Genomic DNA, 20,710 nt, shown 5'->3' with positions numbered 1-20,710 from the left:
GTCAATTCTGTCTCCTGCAAAATCTAAGAGTATAACAGAGACTTAGTCAAGCAGTTTTCATCTTATGCTGTGCAAATCATGCTATCACTTTTCAGAGAAATACTCTACTCACAGGTTTGGTCAGAGAATTTTTGTGGTTAGGTTTTTTTTTTTTTATTTTCCAACCATGACCAGAGATTCCCCTCCACATGTTCAGTTAGGAGCCTATGCATATTATAAAAATTTAAACAAGGAGGGAGTGATAAGTACCAGACCTAAAAGCAAAAGATTAGCAGGCAGATCTTGAAAAGATGGAGGGTCTAGTCATCTTTATGATACAGGAATGCTGACATAGTTAAGTACTTGAATAACGCACATCTGTGTTCAGACCAGTACTCGTTATTAACTTTTTGATTATATTTTAACTGCTATAGCTTCTTTTAAGTGGATGAATGCATATTTAATGAGGACTTACAATGAATTTGACAAATTCCACTGTCACTGGTAGATTACTTCACTAAATTTTATAATCTTTGCTCTGTCCTTATAAATGAAAATTCCTATTGAGTTTTAATGTTTAATACTCTGTATTTTTTTAATCAGCTAAATATTCATACACACAATTATTATTTACATATTATCCTTCCTGTGTACACTTAAGTGTTATGGAACAATAACATATAAAACACTAGTTTTGTTGTGCTGGCATTATATAAAATGCTCTTCGCTTCCTAACACAAAGCAGTAGCTGTTTGGGAATCTTTGCTTTCAACAGCTTATATAAGACAATAATTCTTACATAGCATAATATTACAAATACAGCATTCTATTACAAATGGACAATGTTTTCATACCCTCAGTCATATTAAATCCAGGTTGTTTCTGTCTGCTCCCCAAGCCATCTGTCAATTGCATTCTCGCATTTTTTTTTTTCCTTTAACCAGTCTTGATGCCACCTAAGGTTTGCAATAACACTTGAGTAATTCTGACCCAAACTTTGTTTCCAACTGATAAACTGTCGTTTGTTATACTCCTGAACAGAGGAAGAAACCTTTGGATAGTTTACTATAGAGCGGAGTATTTTGTCCAAGGAATGTACAATTACTGGGAATTTTACGGCAACATTTGTCAGCTCATCTGGATCGGCAGTAAGATCTGGAACAAACAAAAAGTCAGTCAAGACTGCATTTAATTAAATTAATGAGTTAGTCAGGACATAAAACTTGTAACATACCAAATAGTTGTGGCAGTACTGAAAAGCCATCCGAGTACGTGATGTATTTCCATTTGCCAGTTCGCAGCATATACACGGAAGAATTCACATTGCACCCATGGAACTCACTCAGCACCCAAGAGGGCCGAGGTCCTCTTGATGACACTTCATTCTCAGTCTTTTCACGTACCAGAGGTATAAGAGAATATCCACTGAGGTTCTGTGGGACAGGAATTCTTGCTATATCTAAGGAAAGATATACAAAATCAAAATGTTATTGCAGTTTCCATGATTAAAAGCCTAACACAATGGTATAGGTCTCTGAACATTTTATATTGATAATAAAATGTACATTCCTAATTATTATTCTTGTAGAACAAAGAAACCCCAAAATACACAATGAAAAAACCTTAAGGAACGTCCCAAGGCAAGCTGCCCACCATCTTGATCAAATGCACTATCATCTTTGTCTAACAGAAGTTTGCAAAAAGAAATCACAATAATCTCCTTTGATGGGTGTTGCTTTTTTATTTTTTAATGATAGTTGTAAACATTTCTCTTTTGCTTTGACTGCACCAGGCAGGAGAAAAAGATTGTCATAGTATGAAAAGACCCCAAAATCTCCACATTCAACATGGTGTAGCATTCAGTCCTTTAACAATACCAGTGTTAAGCTCCTATATAGCATTCTTCAGCAGTGAACATTGAAATGCTTTACAAAGGTGGCCATTATGGTTATCATCTGTAACTGGTGGGGAAATTGAGGAGCAGGGGCACTTGCTTGTCTGGCAGGACTGGAGATAAAGATGTACCAAGACAGTGTATGTACGGAAAACACTGATGACTCCATAACCCACTAGATGGCCCTCAGAATATGCTGTAATATCCACAAGCTCCTCAGCATCAACTTACAACATCACAAGTGTCTCTAGGTCCCAAAGACCAGGTCAATATTAAAAGGCTGCAAAGGTATGTCAGAGACATTCTGAAAAACGTAACTAAGAATCCCAACAATGTCCCCTAAACTTCAGCATGTCCTAAAAAACAGGTATGACAGTAATTTTTTAATCACCACACTGAATATCATCTATAGACATTCAAAATTCAACACTTTCCATTTCACAGAGCACTGTGGTAGTATTTAATCTTCAGTTCTATGCCAAGTGGCGATACTCTGTGAATATAAACAGGCCATAAGTGACTTCTTCCTTTATCAGCACGCATCTTCCTTTTTGTCCTCTGTCCAGCCAGCATCTGACTAACCACTAGAAAGCCCTGCAATGTGTAAACCTAGCAGTTCCCAATGCCTGGGCAAAAACTTTGAACAAATACATACTGCATTTCAACAAACGAAAAAGGGATATAGGTTTTTCTGTTATCCTAAACCAGTAATGTTATTAGTTGAAGTAACTGCATGTGCAAAGAATGCTCCTGCTACCTTCAGCAGCTCCTGCTTTTCCAATAGAAAGCCAAAGGTATTTTCATACAGACCAACAAACCCACTGTTGCCTGGAGGAAAGGTTACATTACATTCTGTTAAAAAATGCAAGAGCAGCTGCACTTCTGGCAGAATTATCCATATCACACAGATTCTGCTGGAATCAGAATGTCTGTGCCTATTCACAATGTCAGTAAAGGAGGAAGTCTTAAGCAAAGCATTTGGAGGGTGTCTTAAAAAAGATTATTTCCCTTAGATGACACAAAGCAAAGGGATTATATTTTTCACAAAAATAGCCTTGAAATACGTTTCATCATTAGTCAGCAGCAGCATATAAATTTAGGATATAACAGACCATAGAGGGGTTCTTCATGTTTTCACATTCACCTTTTTGACATTCAGTTTACAGAAAAGGGGAACTGCCAGAAGAGAAGGAAAGGATTATACACACAGAGTTCTGGGGGGCAGAGGGAGAAAGAGGAGGAAAGGATAGAAGCATGTTAAACCACCTAGTGAATTATTTCATTTGTGGAAAAGGGACAAAGAAGAAAAAAAAGAGATTAACTCTTTACATATGATACCATAACTTATATAAGATCCGTATCTAGTACACACACATATATATATATATATTTGATATCAAATTTGAAAGAGAAAGCCACTCAGATTTCATATCCTATTTTCAACTGGATAACTCGTTCAGAAGTTTTCAGAAGACACAAACAGATAAATAAATTCTGTTCATTTTTGAGAAAATCAACTTAAAACAACACAAAAGAGGATTTTTTCTGACATTCACTGCTACAAGTACCGTTTTATCTACTGCCTCATGTTCTCTCAGCAATTCCAGTGTACACATGACACATCTTAGAGAGAAAGCTTTGCAGACTTGAAAAACACTTTTCTGATTGGTAGCCTAAAAGATCACAGATAAAGTCTCAAACAGCAACTTCACCTGATGTTTAGTTTTGATGAGAGTCATCTCTTGCATGATTTATCACAGACAACTGTTTAAAACTTCATTCTTAAAAGTGATTTCCATCCAAGTAATTTAATGTCAATTCTTTTGGAGTCTCTGTCCCATACTAAGTACTTTCATATCAAATAAGGTAAGAATCGATATCCATTATTATATCTTATTTCCTTGCCCAGATCAATTGTATATTTCTTATACAAAGCCTATAGTTCTTCCACATGCTCTTCATAAAAGACATTCCTTTCATAAGCTAATGAACCTGCCATCCTTTCAGATTTAATCTCATTCCTAGATGCATTTACACAGTAATTTCTATAGTAAACTGTTAGGTGTGAAGGCTAGCAAGGATTATTCATATCTAAAATGCATCTGATTGTTTTTTATTACCTTTTTTTTAGTAACAAATAATCCTACATATAATCAGTCAGGGTAATTACACTGAGGACAGTAATAGTGATAAGGAACATCATCAGCTCCTTTATTTAATTTTTTCATCCATTTTTTTACTTTTTCTATTTAGTCCATATGTATGCTCTATAGATAAATTATCTCATCATGCTACTATATTGCCTGAGAAAACAGAGGCATAATTCTGACTACAATACAAATGCGTAATAATGGTAACTGGGAAAAAAAATTTCGTCTGAAATTACTTAACTCACCAAGCATAGTAGGATATATATCCACAAGAGATACTACATTTGGTATTTCCTGCTGTTCTTTTACACCTGGACCCATAACTAAAAGAGGAACATGGGAACTTCCTTCATACATGCTCATTTTATAGAACTGACGATGTTCCATAGCAAGTTCTCCATGGTCTGCAGTGAATATAATGACTGTTTTTCTAAGAAGCCCTGTATCTCCCAGAGCTGAAATAATCTCACCTGCAACAACAAAAAGGTAATGAAAAGGATACATTCAAAATACTTCATCCAACTTCAGTACCTGCAAAGCAGCATGCAAACCTCTAGGAATCCTCCTAGTCAGAGTGCTAAAATCTCCTCTTTTTTTGCACATACATTTGTGCAATGAAGATGTGACATACACTCCTCTTTTTGCATGTACATTTGTGCAACAAAGACAATCTCTTCATTCCCTAAAACTGTCAGGCTTCCACTGATCTCTTTTCATTCATAAAATGAGGAAGCACAATTTTGTGTCTTTTAATTCAATTTATCAGTCTAACATCTCTAAAAGATTAGCTTATTATATAATAAATTAAGACAAATTTACATTGTCATTTTTGTGTATGTAGACCTTACTGCAAACTAGGAAGAATTCTGAATGTCCAATGAATTATTTCTTAACTGTCAATAATATGCTGCTAAGGGACACTCCAAATGTAACCTTATTGTTTAGTCTATGCGCAGCAGCTGTTATCCAGTCTACGCATTTGAAATCAACCTCTAAGGATTGATACTTATACTACTTAAGCAGTAAAACTATCTTTCCTTCCAGCTCTGCTTTGTCAGTCAGTCTCCTTCACAAAAATGTTTCCATTATTTCATTTAGCACTTAAGCAAAGCATTTAGTTCCTCTGATACATGGGTCATGTGACGTTTTGCTGCTGGTTTTCAACAGAGCCTCTGACTTGTGGTTGTGATTACTTTTCAGAGTGCACTGAATTCACCTTGCAAGAACCTTAAAAGCCATCCTATTGTTTGTAATATAGACTGATTAAGCAACATCCACATGACTTACTCCTAGGTCTAAATTCAGGTGTTTTGTTTTCTATTTTTTCACCAAAGATCAGCCCCATTAGCATTTTCCTAAAACAAAAAACAAAACAACAACAAAAAACCAAAAAACCCCAACAAACAAACAAACAAACAAAAAACCCCACAAAAACCCCAACACACAAACCAAAAACACAAAACAAAACAAAAAACCACACACACACACACACACACACAAAAAACCCAAAAAACAAAAACAAAAACAAAACAAAACAAAAAAACACTGGAAAACCCACTGCATAATGAAATATTACCTACCCAGCATGGCATCTGTCTCTGCACACATAGCATAGTAAAATGCTCTAATATTTCTCACTTCTTCCTTTGTAAACTCTCCTGTGCAATTCTTGGTATACGATGAGTAATAGTCTACTGGATGCATCTCAGAGAGAGAAGACCACTTGGGTATTTTAATAGCTTCAAAATTTACCTAAAAATAAGAGGAATTTCACATCACTTTGGCAACTGAATAAAACACATTTTTTAACACAGATTTAATAAAAAATTTTACATAAATGCACAGTTCTCGGATTATGGTCCAGAAAACACGATCTGCTTATCTGTTACATGGTGCTGCTATCTTGCCTGTACTTCCCCAGGGCTTCCACAGGTAGCAAGTAATTTTAAAAAATCATCTAGAAACTAAGGCTAGGAGCCAGAAATGTGTGCTTTACCAGCTGTTGTATTATTTTAAGAGAGACAGCACAGAACAGTCTTCTAGAACTGTACTCCTGAGTAAGTACAGAAATATTGGCATAGTGTCTTCATTAGCTGTAGGACAACTATAAACCTCCTATATCAAAAAGACTGGGTGTTATGCAGGACAACATGGAAATTCATGCAGTCTGGGAAAGTCTCCAGGACAACGATGACAAATCTTGTCATCTTGACAAAAACAATTGACTACATTAATCCAATTTTTAAATACTTTTCTACTTGTCTGCAGATGTCAATCCATTTAGTTATAAAGAAATGCAAGATCAGTGTGACACTAAGAAGCAATAAATTTCAAGTAGTGACGGACATATATATTCAAACTAGCATAATTGTGTGCTGCAGTACTAGATTTAGAGCCTTGAAGTTTGACATATACATTTACCCTAGACTGTCATATTTATAAGCATTCCCTTATGTATGTGCTACTTTTAACAGTTAATAATTTCTATACAGTAGACTTAAAAGCACAAATTACCACAAAGCGGAAAAGATGTAATCTTAGTATGGAAAACTTGAATTTATTAAAAACTAAACCCACACCCGTTGACTTTGTTTACCTCTGAAAATCTCTAACAAACAGATCTGAGGACTAGATTATAGCACAGCAACTCCAGTGTCTGTGGAGCACGTTCTCAGGACTGCAGTCACAGCTCCATTCCATGGCTGGCCTCAAACATGGACAACACTGGTTACTGATAAAATAACTGAGATACTTACCGTCCAAGAGGCTCCATACAGCACAAAAGCAATCAGACCAAAGTTGTCCCTGGAAATATTACATTCCTGTTTACTTAGAGTATCAGTCCCATGCTGTGGGTATTGGAACACATGGACATTAACATCACTGATGGTCCAAGATACACCACAGGCTCAAAAGACAGGCACTGTGCTACAAGCTCCCCAGGGCAGCTCTTTATTATCCATACTTGGCTGTGTGTTCCATACCCACAACATTCCACCTCCCACAATGTCAATATTCTCTCTTAATATCTAGCAGATGTACTAAGTCATAGAATCATAGAATAATTAAGGTTGGACAAGACCTCTAAGACTGCAGCAGTCATCTTCCTATTGCTTAAGGTCCTTGGCTACATAAAAGTTATATTTTAGGCATCTCAAACTGTATTTATTAGCTGCTTAAGACATAATGGGAGCAAGAAGTGTCCCCCTGTATCCATGATTCTTTTCTACAGAACTACAACCTGGACGCACAAAGTCATAATCCCTTTGTCTGTATGTTGTAATTCATAGCTAGGAAAGAAGCCGGATGCCTGAAAAAGTGACAGTTTGTGCAAAATACAGGGGACCATCTGCTTAACAACACAGGGTTTCACAAACATATTGTGTTGATACCCTGTTCTGTAAAAACACAGTATGTATATGTAGTTGTGCAAAGGACCTCAGTAAACTACGTAGTTTAACTGGATTAAGGATGACGCATCCTTAACTGGATTAAGGATGACACAAAAATTTGTCAGAGATGTTATAATTCTGTCTGTGACTTGAAAAAAGGTACCTCCCCTTCCCAAGACACATCTAACCTAGCAATTAGCACCTAGCAAGTTTTCCTTAATAATTAAGCCAGATCTTGTTTTTGTAATCGAAGGTTTTTTTCTGCATGTTCTTCCTCTCCTCACAAACTTTTCACCCTTCCCAGAAGAAACCACAACCCTCACTATTATAAAGAAATTCGAAGAAATACAACCTTCATTTGTATATCTTTTTTTGTAAGTGCTTGTATTTTTGGTGCATGTAGGTACTTAGCAGTTCTCCACTAGAAAAGGCCAAAAGTTATACAAACTGCATATGGAGGGTTTTTCTGAGATATAAAGTCTTTTCTAACCTAATTATAATGCTTCAGCTGCGGAGAATATTTCATGCCTTTCTGCAATGAAATCTGTTGTAACACATGCATACTTTATGGTAGATAATAGCAACTGGAGATCATACAAAACAGGAAAAAAGTATTTCTTCTTTGGCATTAATGGAGTGGTATTTGTTACTTTTACACATACTCAGACAAAATGGATACATATCACATCATTTATGGCAAGCAGAATACAGAATATTCATAACAATGAACTTCAGACCACTAACTGAAAATAAGGGGACTTTTTTGTTCTCTAAAACCATTGTAAACCTACAGTAGCACAGAAAAAGTTAACAAAAAAGAAAGACTTCTGTTGTCTTACTTTGCTTCATGGTCTAGGTTCATACTGCAGGGAAAGTCAATCTTTCACTGTAAAACTCAGACAAAATGGATACATATTGCATCATTTATGACAAGCAGAATACAGAATATTCATAACAATGAACTTCAGACCACTAACTGAAAATAATTTACAGCTATAATTCTGTTCTTTTAAGTTTCTGGCCATTGAACTCCAAACTTCTTATTGATTCAGTGACTACTCCTACAAACCCTTTCCTACAAGAGAGAGGAATTTTTTATTTGCTTAGCCTTAAATCAGAAATCTAACATCTCATTCAAGTCCTTTCTTACTGTATAATGAAACATCAAAACTCTGTATGGCTTGAAAAGTCAGGAATAAAATACTGTGTGTAAAAAGTACAGTTATTAATGGATTCATATTTAAATTTCATCTTCACATACCTTTTCAAGCCAATAGGGAGATGTTAAAAATGTAGAGGATCCAAAATTTTCTCCTGCATAGGGTGATGGGTATGGGTGTGGTAAATTTAGTCCCAAGTAAAGAACAAATGGTTGAGTAAGGTTAACAGCTTCTTCCTTTATCCAGTTTACTGCTTTATCAGTATTCCGCCAATCTGCTTCCATCACTCTAACCAGCTTCCTATCACCTGTAAGATTTACCATGGGTCTCCCTTCTTGCCGGAGCAGGAAGTGAACATCCCTAGTCCAAGCTTCCACACGGTTACTGAAAATACATACACAAGATACGTACTCAGCAGAAAATGTTTTCTTCACTTTTTCTCCAAGCAAAAAGCAGTATGAATTCCTGAAAACCTTTCCCTATACTTTTAGCTGCAATCTACCTGTAATTCCTACCTAAAGAACAATTGTTATTCAATTGAGCTGTAGCTATTGTGCCTCTATTTTATACTCCAACTTTCAGCCTTTTTTTTCTGCTTCTGAATCTTTTTTCTTATTTATTATCACTTCATGCCAGAACGGCTCTTCTTACATCTAAAAAATAATATTTAGAAATAGCATCTCCAGCTTATTGATGCTGCTCTGCATTCTGGTATAGATTCACATGTTATTTATTTGGTAAAGAGGGTCTTAGATTTTTGTTATTTAAAAGGATTCAAGGGGAATCAACTTGCCTGGTGAGGCTGCCTTTAGAGCAACATTTTTAAACACATTTAAGATAAAAATCTGTAAGAGTGATTTATCTTGTTCATTTACTTTAGCTGTAGTTGATAAACGCTATTGAGGAAGTTAATGCCAATTTTCCACATTTTCAATGAGAATGAAAAGAGATTACATCTTCTTTCCTAGCAGATAGTACTCCAGTGATTGTAACAAATACACAATTAAAAAAAACATAAATAAAGGATATAGCAATGCAACATTGAAGATACAGCTTAATGAATCATTATTGACACAAATGAAAGTAACTACATGACAGTCAGTAATTACATCTATTTTAAGTGAAAAGTCAAAAGCACACATAGAGTCTTTTTGACAGGAAGCAGACGCTTGACATATGCAACAGTCCAGAGGCTGAAGATCCAGTTCTTTTACTCTGTTAGTATATATTTCCTAGAAACCCTCTTCTTCAAATCTCCTTAATCCACACCTATGGATAATCATCTTATGAGCCAGTCATATTCAAATTGCTCCTTTTCATTATACATTTGTATTTTTAAGATACATAAATTTCTATAGTTAGAGAGATTATTTGTGTTAGCAATGAACTATTTGAAATAGGTTAGAACAAAGCAGAATTGATTTATGTCACACAACCTAACTGTTGAAGCAGAAAAATTAACAAGCGTTTTTTTACTTAGATAAACATGGGATTAGGGAGCAGAAGTGGTTTTACTGTCCAAAGAAACAACATATGCTTAAGAAAAATTTCTAAAATATAATACTGCCTGCTGAATCTTGCACTAGCTAAACTGTTTTATGTCCCTTTGCTAGTCTCCCTTTTAACAGGATATTAAAACAGCAGGACATTTTAATTATCTCCACAACAAACAGGAATCTTTGTTATAACTCTTCTACACTGTTAAGATATTACTTGGCAACTTAGGGTTTTCAAATGTCTACACAGATGCCATGCTGGGAACAAGACGTGCCTTTTTCTCTGACTGAGGAATCATATTTGTCATTTTCATTTTTTAAATTAAAGATGTTGTAAACTGCCATTTTCAAATTCCTCTTGTGTAGGCATAAAAAGGCTGACTAACCATGTGTTTATTTTCATTTATTCTCAACCACTACCTACACTTGTTCAAATAACATTAAGTCCGTATCTCAAACTTTCACTGAATGGAAAGTCAAAACAAATGTATACAAAAATTATAGTAGGTGAAAAGGTAGGGTCAAGACATAGAAAAAAAAAGATAATTAAAAACTGCAACACCATAGACTTCACTATGTTTTCCTATTATATCTGAAGTGCCTATGAATTTAGCTTCATGCGACCAAGACTTACATAAACATGATGTGATTATGTGGTTATATCGTAATTTCTGTTTGTGAGACTCAAACCCTATATCACTGAAATAGATAAATCCCTACATGCCAGGATGAGGAAAATAAGAGCACACCAGTGTGACTCCACTGATACTGGTGCTGCCATTTTGAACAGCACTGAACCGGCTTAATTTATTTTTCATCTGTGAAGACTCGTGACAAAAACATTTAGAATAACACAATGAGAACCATGCAAATGCGAGAGTACCAGACATAATGAGAGCAAGCTTAAAGCATTGATAGTGAGGGAACATGAATGACATCAGCAAAACAGATCAGTACTGAAGAAGGGGGTTTCAGTGTTAAGTTCACTGTACAGATGCTCAGTCAGCAGCATTCTGATAGCAGAATGGCAACCAGTTCATCGTGCACTCTGTGTGCCATTCCTCTTTCTGCTATTCAAATGGGTAGAGTAAAATAGGATAACCATAATAAGTAAACAAAAAGAATATTTGCCTAATATTTCTGCAGACTGAAGCCAGCAAGATTTCATGTCAAAATATCACACCGTATCACCCTCTTGCTCCTAAATAGCATAAAATACCCATGCAAAATGCCATTTCATCATTGCCACTCAACACAAAAATAGGAGAGATCTCAGCAGGTTACATCAGTAAAGTATTTTGTCATTAAAAGCAGTGTATACATACAACACACTAATAACTACTAATGTCACCTTTCAACTTCTGACAGCTCATTTTACTGAGGGAACTGAGGAAATGTTAAGTAACTCTAACCTGTTTAACATAAAAGAAAAAGCTGTTCTTTATATTATTTCAACAACAGACATCATTGCTAATCAGTGAGAGAGAGCATCTTCATAAAAACTACATAGAAGGAGGACACCATTTTTTGTCCCAACTATCCAGACACATTACTATTAACTTTTTAACGTAAAGCAGTTATTCTCTAAATGTTTAGTGAATGTGAGGGCTCCTCTCCCTGAGGAGGAAGGAGCGGCAGAGACAACATGTGATGAACTGAGCACAGTCTGCACTTCCTGTCCCCCCCCCCTCCCCCGTGCTGCTGAGGGGATTAAGTAGAGAATCTGGGAGTGAAGTTGATCCTGGGTAGATGGGAAAGGTGGGCACCTGGTGTCCATCCAGAGTCAACCCACCACAACAGCACAAGTCTGTGAACATTTATGGCCTTCAAAAAACACCCCACAAAACCTCTCATGTTTACTGATGATAGATTTAATATTAAATTATTACAGTTATGGGGTTTTGTTCTGCTTTTCCTACATTGCTAGTATAACCCGGAAGCCAGGAAGTCTCAAAGCAAAGCAAAAACAGTTTATGAATTTCATTTAGGGAGCAATACCAGTGATAAAAATTAACCATTCATGTTGGGCAAAAGCAGTTTTGATATCACCTTCCACAAACAGATAAAAGCCAAAGTGCAGTGACACGGGATATGCTTGCTTCTGCATAAAGTTGCAGGACAGATCCCTGTTAGGTACCTAGCACAATTTCTTTTCACTTAAAGCTACTACTATTTCAATCAGAGACAGAAACCACATAACAGATCATTACATGGTTTGTTCACTACTGTCCATGTCATAGCAGAAGAATCCATCTGATTACCTAACTGAATGATGTCCAGAAGTATAGTCCAATTTCCCAAACTTCTGTGTGTGGTAGCCATGCTTCTCCATGAGATCCATCCATGTTATATAATCTGGATCTAGACCTTTGAAGTTATTCCACGATTCTGTTAAATGGGTGAAAAGACCACTCCACATGGCTGGAAAAAAAATAAAATTCTGATGAGTAACTGGTACCCCCTACCTGTATACTTGGAAGGGATTACTCCTAAGATACACTTGTATACTGAGGAGGGATTAATCTTCTCATTATTATAGAGGTTAGAACTCCACATTGTGATCCAATAGAACAAGGAATACAAAGTATTACTATTTCAAATCTTGTCATAATCAATATAAGTAACAAAATTTACTCAAATAATCCCACAAATTGCAGAAGAAGGTCCCATCCTTCCAGGTGCCAAACAATTAAGTCAAGGTTTTCTTAGATCAGAAAATATTGACTTCTGAAAGAAAATGGCATGGTAGTACAGATCCCCATGAAACAGTCCTGTACTTCTTTTTTTTTCAGAGTATTATTTCCCCTTACTACAATTAGACTTTAATATGAGTTTAGGTATATTTGTGGAGGGAAAGAAAATACAGTATTTTTATAAACATCATATGCCTTCAATTTTATCCTTGTAAAGTAATCTGCTTCACTACCAGCTGCAGAAACAAAGTGAGAATATTTAAGATACCAAGAAGAAAGGAAACCAAGGGAAGAGTCACAAAGAAACTATAAGGGAAGATTGTGTTAGTCAATTCCTATTTCTTTGCAGCTTATTAAGAATTGTTCACTCTTTCCAATACTAATTTAGTGTTAAAAGGAATCACAGAATGAAACTTAGTCATTCTACAAGCAATAAAAAAATCCTGTTAGCATAGTGCATCAACCCCACATGGCAACACTCCTCCTTTCCCCACCCCAAAGTCTTCTTTCCTACCATGTCTTCTGGTATCATCCCCAACACCTCTATATGAGATGTACCCTCAGTTCCTTGCAGGTTTTCAAGACATTGGCTAAATAAAAGCTGTCCTGCTGGTTCAGAGCCCCAGATGTGATGACTGACCAGTGGCCACAGCCACTCAAAGTGCTACACAGTCTTTCTCACTGGGAGCAATAGCTGCCATTTTCACAAAACTTAGTAAGATTAAATAACACAAAATTATTGCTCTCAGCAATAAAATGGCTGAAAGATTCAAAACTCAAAAAAAGAAAAAAAGACTGGCTGCTTGTTCATGTAACCTTGCCCACTTAAAATAGGACCTTGAGAAAAAGGTTTATTGATAAAGTGAATACTAAAAATGTAAAACTATATTTGACAGGCTGTGCCTACTGTTTCTTCCAGTGTATGCTTTGAGAGAAAGAAGGGTCCCCCTTATAGCTACAACCGAGGGAGGGTCTTTGCAACTGAAAGGACTAGACACGTTTTAAGATGGAGGAATACAGTTTTTGTCTACCTTCCCAGCAAATTCTGCAAGTGTGAAATTGAACACAGAAAAACAACTGCATTAAGTAAAGAAAAAACTGAAGATTTCAATTAAAGCTACAGAAAGATACATCATGTATGTAAAAGTGTGTTTGGAATAAATATAATTGGAAGACAGTGATAACAGTCACCACTTTATTCAGATGTTATTATTTATTACTTTTTGCCAAAAATAGGAAAGATATTTATTAACTTTGTATTGGGAAGGGAGAGTACTTCCAAGTGTAGTTTCAGCATTGTAGCAGACAAATCAATGACTTCTCTACAAATCCTGAAGATTTGTTTAGCCTGGAAAAGAGAAGGCTCAGGGGTGACCTCATCACTCTCTGCAACTCCCTGAAAGGACGTTGTAGCCAGGTGGGGGTTGGTCTCTTCTTCCAAGCAACCAGCAGCAGGACAAGAGGGCATGGGCTTAAGCTCTGCCAGGGGTGGTTTAGGTTGCATATTAGGAAGAAATTCTTTACAGAGAGAATAATCAGGCACTGGAATGGGCTACCCAGGGAAGTGATGGATTCACTGTCCCTGGAGTTTTTAAGATGAGACTGGATGTGGCACTTAGTGCCATGGTCTAGTAACCATGGCAGTATTGGATCAAGGGTTGGACTTGATCTCAGAAGTCTTTTCCAACCTGTCTGTTTTTGTGATTCTATAATTCTATGATTTTTTTAAAAACTGAAGCTTCCATGGAGTTTGCAAAAAGATTTGGGAGATTACACTTACCTGAAAAAAGAAGTACAAAAAATGAAAAGAAAGGAGGAAGCATAAGAAACAGGAAAGCAAAACAGGTGAAACAGGGGAATACTGAAAAAATTCATACACAAACTAGAAAAAGGAAAAACAAAACAAGTCCCCCTCAATTAAAAACTTTGACATTTCCCATCATTACCACATATTTAAACTGACATGTGCGAGCATTTATCTATGTTTTGCTTGGTTCTACCTGCACGGGAAGGACAACAAATTGGAGAATTGGTATAGGCATTGAGAAAGACAGTGCCATATCTTTTCATAAAATTTATGGAAGGTAAATCCACAGTCTGATTTCCTGGAAAAAATGTCAAACGTCCATCCTGCAATCAAACAGAGAGAAACAACACATAAACAAGCATTACCACGAACTATTGACTGCATTAATTCATAGATTTTTTACTGTAGTGGGTTTCTGTGGCTGAATTTTGGTACTGGGGAGGGGAGGGGGATACAGGCTTGGCTTCTGTTAGAAGCTGCCAGAAGCTTCCCCTGTCCCTGGAGCCTATGCCAGGGTGGACTTCCTGCCGCTGGCCAAGGCCAAGACAATCAGGAGTAACAGTAACACCTCTGTGATAACATATTGAACAGAAGGTTGTGGTGCAGAGAGAATTCCAGCCAGGGAAGAGCGGAGTACGAACATGGGAACAACAAGGTAGACACCGAGGTTAGTGCAGAAGGAGGGGCAGGAGGTGCTCCAGGTGCCGGAGCTGAGGCCCTGCAGCCCGTGGGGCAGCCCATGGTGGGGCAGCTGTGCCCCTGCAGCCCATGGAGGGACATCGGGGTGCAGAGACCCCCCTGCAGCCCTTGGAGGAGCCCATGCTGGAGCAGGGGGATGCATGAAGGAGGCTGTAGCCCTGTGGGAGGCCCAGGATGGATCAGGGTCCTGCTGGGGACCTGCAGACCATGGAGAGAGAACCCCACACTAGAGCATGTCCTACCTGGGTAGGACATGTAGCCCCTGTGGGGGACCCACACTGGTACAGCTCATTTGTGAAGGACTGCACCCCATGGAGGAGTGACCCACGGGACAGCAGTTTGGGAAGAACTGCTGCCTGAGGGATGGACTCATGCCAGAGAGGTAAATCAGGGACTGTCCCCCATGGGAGGGACCTCACAGGAGCAGGGGAAGGACTCCTCTCTCTGGGCAGTGGTAGAAACAAAAACTGACCATAACCCCCATTCCCCATCTCCCTGCACTGCTGGGGGAGAAGAGGGAGAACATGAAAGGAAGGAGGTGTGGGGGGAAGGTGTTTTTAAGATTGTTTTATTTCTCACTCTTTGGCTCTTATCCTGTTAGTAATAATTTTAAGTACTATCCCTACTTTGAGCCTGTTTTGCCCTTGAAGGTAATCAAAAAGTGACCTCTCCCAGCTGTTATCTCAACTCATGAATCCTTAGCTGTTTCTTTTTTCTCTCTCCTCTGTCCAGTTGCAAAGGGAGAGTGAGAGAGTGGCTTTAGTGGGTATCTGGCATCCGGCCAGGGTCAACCCACTAGTTGCCCTGAACTTGTGTTGCTTAAATGCTGCCTACTCAGGTCTGAAAAATAGTGCTGAGAAGCTTCAATTAGATCAATACAAAATGCATTACTTATGAAAAAGTGCAACTTAAAAGATAACTGGGCTTCTTCATAGTGAAATTAATTCCTGTCTATCAGTGTACATTTTCCAAGCTCCAGTTCTTAGGGAGTAGGGTCCTACAGTGACACATTCAATGGGAATAGGTACAGTGAAAGGTGACAAGGAGTCAGGCTGAATCCTAACACAGATGTGTGCACCAGTATCATGCCCAGGCTTTGCGAACGAAGATTTGAGAAGGGCTCTACCCACGCTTGCTACAAGCGTGCTGATGGCTAAAAAGGCCAATGCGAGATAGACAAGTCCAGTTGCAGAACGTACAGCAGAGAGACTCCCCGGGTGATATCGACAAGACGCGATTCTTTCTGCGTTGTCTTTTCTCCTCAAGAGTGATCCTGCGTGTGTTCTCAAAAGCAGCAGCACCGTTATAGATGGTGTGAGTGCACCGGTATATATTTCTATGAAAGCACTATTGATCCCTCATCCTTTCCAAAGGTTTATCCACACCACAACTCTGAACTTATTTTAACCTAGGTACTGGAGAAGTGATGAGAAGGCTGAACAAAGGCTATTCTCCCACTGAAATGCCATGCACAGCGGTTCCTTTTTGATACTTGCATATTGAAAATTTCATTTTCGTCTTTTGTTTAGGTAGAGTTTTCGATTAGTAACTTCAAAAAGACACAACATTTTGAATAGGTACTTCTACAGTAAAAAATTGTGATCACTTGAAACAAGGTTTCATGCGGACTGCTCTATTTCAGGTCATTGTTTTTTCCAGTCATTCTTTTTCCTTTCCTTAGTTCAGTAAGATGTCCCAACACAGTCCCAGCCTGACTGGCTCTTCAGTGTACAGACAGGTGACAGCGAATCTGCACAGTTTTAACTGCAGAAGAAAGCAATTCCCTCCATATGTTTTCTGGCAGAAATACTCTGGGATAACATGGCACTTTAGAGATAGTCACTTCATTTGGCATCAAAAACCTGTGGCATCCCAGCCTCTGAAATCAGAACACGACAAATGAATCATCACCTAATTTTGTACACCACTACAAATGACAATTAGAACAAGCACTCAGTAGGACAAACTAGAAGTAAAGCTGTCATCTGCAACAGGAACTTGAAAGAAATTTTGGGCTGAAAGTGCTCTTCAGAAAGTCGTCCTGGACAGAGCTAATTTTTGCAGGAGGGGGCATGGCTAGGACATGGAGATTATTTTATACCACCTCATGTCATTTTCTGGAAAGATGTCCCTTCTGGCTGAGGGTAGCATGGCAGCAGTATCTCTTACTAATATTGTTGCTATTACTGTTAGTTTCCTTACCTCATTGCTGTTTCCAGTAAATTGTTCTTATCTCAATCCACGATGTTTACCTTTTTTGTCTCCAGTTCTTCTCTCCAGCCCACCACAGGGGAGGGGGAGAGAGATGGCGGAGTGAGCAAGCAGTGTGTGGTTTGCAGTGGTTTTGGTGGGAACACCAAATTGAAGCATACCATTCCTAAACCATGACAAAAGTAGACAACTGATGCATAATCCCATCAACAATACAATCTTAAGCTTCTTCAACCAAGATACGGCTTGCACAGCTAGGGACGAGCGTTCATTATATTGATACTGTGACACAATATTCAGTGAGACATTAGCAAAAGAATTCTCTATACTCTGTGTCATGGTATACTTTGTATACTGAGACACAATTACTGTTCATATAGGTGATGCAGGTATTTAGTGAAAGTTCTGTTCTTGAACAGGCTGAGAAGGTGAAAGCTCAACAGCTATTTCTGGAAACTTGCCCTCTAAGAATTATGTAAGATTTACACGTTTTGAAATACCTAAGGAAATAAAATTATTTTAACACAAACAAGCACATTTTATCCAGGAACTTGAGCAGCATTGGAAGCAAAGCCTGACATCACCCAGTTTACTTCAAGCAGCAATTCAGGAGCTGAATTGCTAGCACATTGCACCAGGAAACGTGCAAAAAGCACAACGCCTGATGTGACACAGCAGCAGAAAGCTGGCTGTTGAAGCAAAAGGTCACTGTTCCGCAGGCCAAACGCAGTCCAGCATCACTGAAAAGAAAATTTTTGTCAAACTTGACAACACAGGTGTGCGTTCTTCATAGGCAGCATGACCCACAACAAAGGCAGACACACTTTCTAATGAAAGCCCAGGCATTTCAACGGCTTGCAGGACTTAAGCTCTTTTTTCCAGAAAAACTGTTAAGTTTCAACAGTACCTATTGTCTACTAGTAATGTAATTAAGATGGTTATTCAATTTCTGCCTTCAAATCCATCTCAAAAAAAAAGCTTACACAACATTACCTTTAACATATTCTTCTTTGTATGCACTATGCAAATGACACTTTTCAAAAACAGCACTTTGTTCTTAATTGTTTATGTAAGAATATCAAAACACCTGGGGTTTTACATTTCTTTTTTGTAAGGGTTACCTCATTAATCCCTGTAATATAGTCATGAAAATATTCCTGTTTACAGGTGACAGAGAGGTATACCTGAAACTTGTCTGCAAAGTATCCGGAGATAAAATGGACATTGACTAACCCCAAGGACCTTACACACTCTAAATTCAACTATTGGTAAATAAGAGTTTTAGTAAAAGCTGAACATTTGGATAATAAAACATGCATTACTTTGGAATTTTAAGAGATGATATACTCAAAATAAAATACACAAAGAATACAGTCAAAGAAAGGAAAGTCTATACAGAGCTATTGCATTAGTAAACAAGAAGCTATTTCTTTATCTTTGAAATCATAGCATATGCCTTTTAAAATAGGGTTTGAAAAAACATAATACACATTTACCTAATATTTAGGAAGAATTCATCCCAAGAAGCTCAGGCAGTAGGTAAGAAGTCAAGCGTTTTGTGCAGTCAAGGACAGAATTCTGAGAAGGCCAGGAATCAAGATTTCTCAACAGTGAATGAGAAATGATGAGATGTGAAAGCCTTGGAAGTAATACCACAGAGCTTATGTTTGATTCTACAGTAAGGAGAGCTCAGATGAGCCAGAGAAACCAAGCTATTCAAAGTAAAACGTACATGAAAGTACTTCCAGTGGGTGGGCAACTAGAAGCATGGTGAGAAAAGTGTGAAAAATGTGATGTCTTTACGTGTGTCCAAGGAAACATACTCAGCTATTAGTGAAGTCTTTTCTACCTGTCTGGGTGTTAAACCAAACACATCAATAAATCACTGTAATGAAGCCACTAGATACCTACTGATTCCTCTATTCTTTTAGCTGTAGATACACATCTGACAAGTTTATTGTGTTGTTATACCTTATAAGAGCCTGAGTAAATCAATATGTGATGCTCCCCATTAGACAGTCATTTCATCTGTGAATTCAGACGTTCTCTATACCATCTCTTGAGGAGACCTAGTATTCTTATGATTTACAATAGAAAGGACAACAGGTTTGAAAGCGACCTTCCTTTGGGCTTTTCAAGTCAACAGAAGAGCATTCACTTCATACACCAGCCTTGCCCCCACAGTACTGCTGGCATGCCTCTCTCCACGCCACCTTGTGGTGGGTGACAAGCTGTATGTATCACACCAGACCCAGGGAACAACCCGTACAGAGGTTCCCGACGACTGTAATGCATCAGATGTAAGCACGGAGCATATTCCTGGAAGAAAGACGAGTTTGGCTTGAAACACTAAAGGTTACTGAGTGTCTCTGGGACACAGCAGGCCTGCTCTTGTAGTCCCAAGCGAGACTCCCGCCCCGCGGAGGTGCTGGAGAGTAAAAACCAGCCTTGCTGGCGCCCGCCTGCGGCTCTAGCCTGGATAAGGCACCGGTACGGCCTCCTTACCGCATCCTTGGCGGCACCACTGGGGCCACTGCCCAGGGTTCTGCCCTCCCTCACCCGTGCGGCGACCCGGCCCCGCGCCACCGGCCTGTCCCCCTTCCTGGCCACTCACCAAGGAGTCGCACGCCACCAGCACCACGCTGGACCGCGGCTGGCCTCCAAGAGCGGTGGGCGGCGGCCTCGCCCCCGCCCCAGCGGCCATGAGGAGCAGCGCCAGCCCAGCGCGCCCCAGCGGCTCTTCGCCCCGCATTGCCTCGCCACCCTGGCCCCGGTCCCGGACCGAGAGGAGCAGCAGCTCCTAAAGCAGCTCCTAAAGCAGCACCCGGGCCCGGCCGCAGCGAAAGAGTGGACAGCGCCGCGCCGCGGCCTACAGCTCCCAGGGTGCCCCGGGGCGGCGGCCTGACTACAACTCCCAGGGTGCCCCTGGGAGGCGGGAACTATATCTCCCATAGTGCCCGAAACAAAATGGCGGTTGACTGGGAGAATTGCTGCCTTCAGGTACGAGTGCGCCTGCGCGCGGCCAGCGGTGCCAGGGTGGCGGAGGCGCCGGTGGGTGAAGGTGGAGCGGCGTGGGCGGCGAAGGGCCGTGAGGGAGGCAGTGGCAGTCGCGGCGGTGGTGGCAGTGGTGGCGGTGGGGGCGGTGGCGGCGGTGGTGCGGCTTCCCCTGCCGCGAGGGCTGGCTGGCGCGGATCGCTTCCCAAGGCGCCTCGCAGGCCCAGGGCGCCGC

The 20,710-nt window shown here is 39.3% G+C and overlaps 1 protein-coding gene across 2 annotated transcripts; it reads right to left on the bottom strand.

The window, feature by feature from the left end:
• Positions 1-432: 432 nt before the first annotated feature.
• ARSK (arylsulfatase family member K) lies at positions 433-20,274 on the bottom strand. 2 transcript variants are annotated; one of them, XM_027878307.1, is made up of 8 exons: positions 20,096-20,274; positions 14,765-14,894; positions 12,333-12,492; positions 8,677-8,959; positions 5,604-5,775; positions 4,269-4,493; positions 1,214-1,438; positions 433-1,134 (listed from the first exon to the last, which is right to left on the bottom strand). In XM_027878307.1, the coding sequence occupies exons 1-8, from the start codon at positions 20,231-20,233 to the stop codon at positions 845-847; spliced, it is 1,623 nt and encodes a 540-aa protein (XP_027734108.1). In that variant the 5' UTR covers positions 20,234-20,274; the 3' UTR covers positions 433-844. The 2 variants fall into 2 exon arrangements, with proteins under 2 accessions (XP_027734108.1, XP_027734117.1); XM_027878316.1 differs by lacking the exon at positions 20,096-20,274 and adding an exon at positions 17,916-18,485 and having other exon boundaries at positions 14,765-14,900.
• Positions 20,275-20,710: the final 436 nt, after the last annotated feature.

This window comes from Empidonax traillii, unplaced genomic scaffold (assembly GCF_003031625.1).
Source record: "Empidonax traillii isolate 1590-97213 ecotype Southwest subspecies unplaced genomic scaffold, ASM303162v1 scaffold4:size3804566, whole genome shotgun sequence".
Taxonomy (NCBI): domain Eukaryota; kingdom Metazoa; phylum Chordata; class Aves; order Passeriformes; family Tyrannidae; genus Empidonax; species Empidonax traillii.
Note: the sequence above shows the minus strand (reverse complement) of the source record. Positions and strands in the feature narration are given on the sequence as shown.

Excerpts from the sequence above, each read along its gene's own strand:
- ARSK (XM_027878307.1), bottom strand. The coding sequence starts at position 20,233 with ATGCGGGGCGAAGAGCCGCTGGGGCGCGCTGGGCTGGCGCTGCTCCTC. Across the intron at positions 12,493-14,764 it reads TTGTTGTCCTTCCCGTGCAG|CCATGTGGAGTGGTCTTTTC; the intron begins GTAGAACCAAGC and ends TTTTTTTTCCAG. Across the intron at positions 8,960-12,332 it reads TCTGGACATCATTCAGTTAG|TAACCGTGTGGAAGCTTGGA; the intron begins GTAATCAGATGG and ends ATGTATTTTCAG.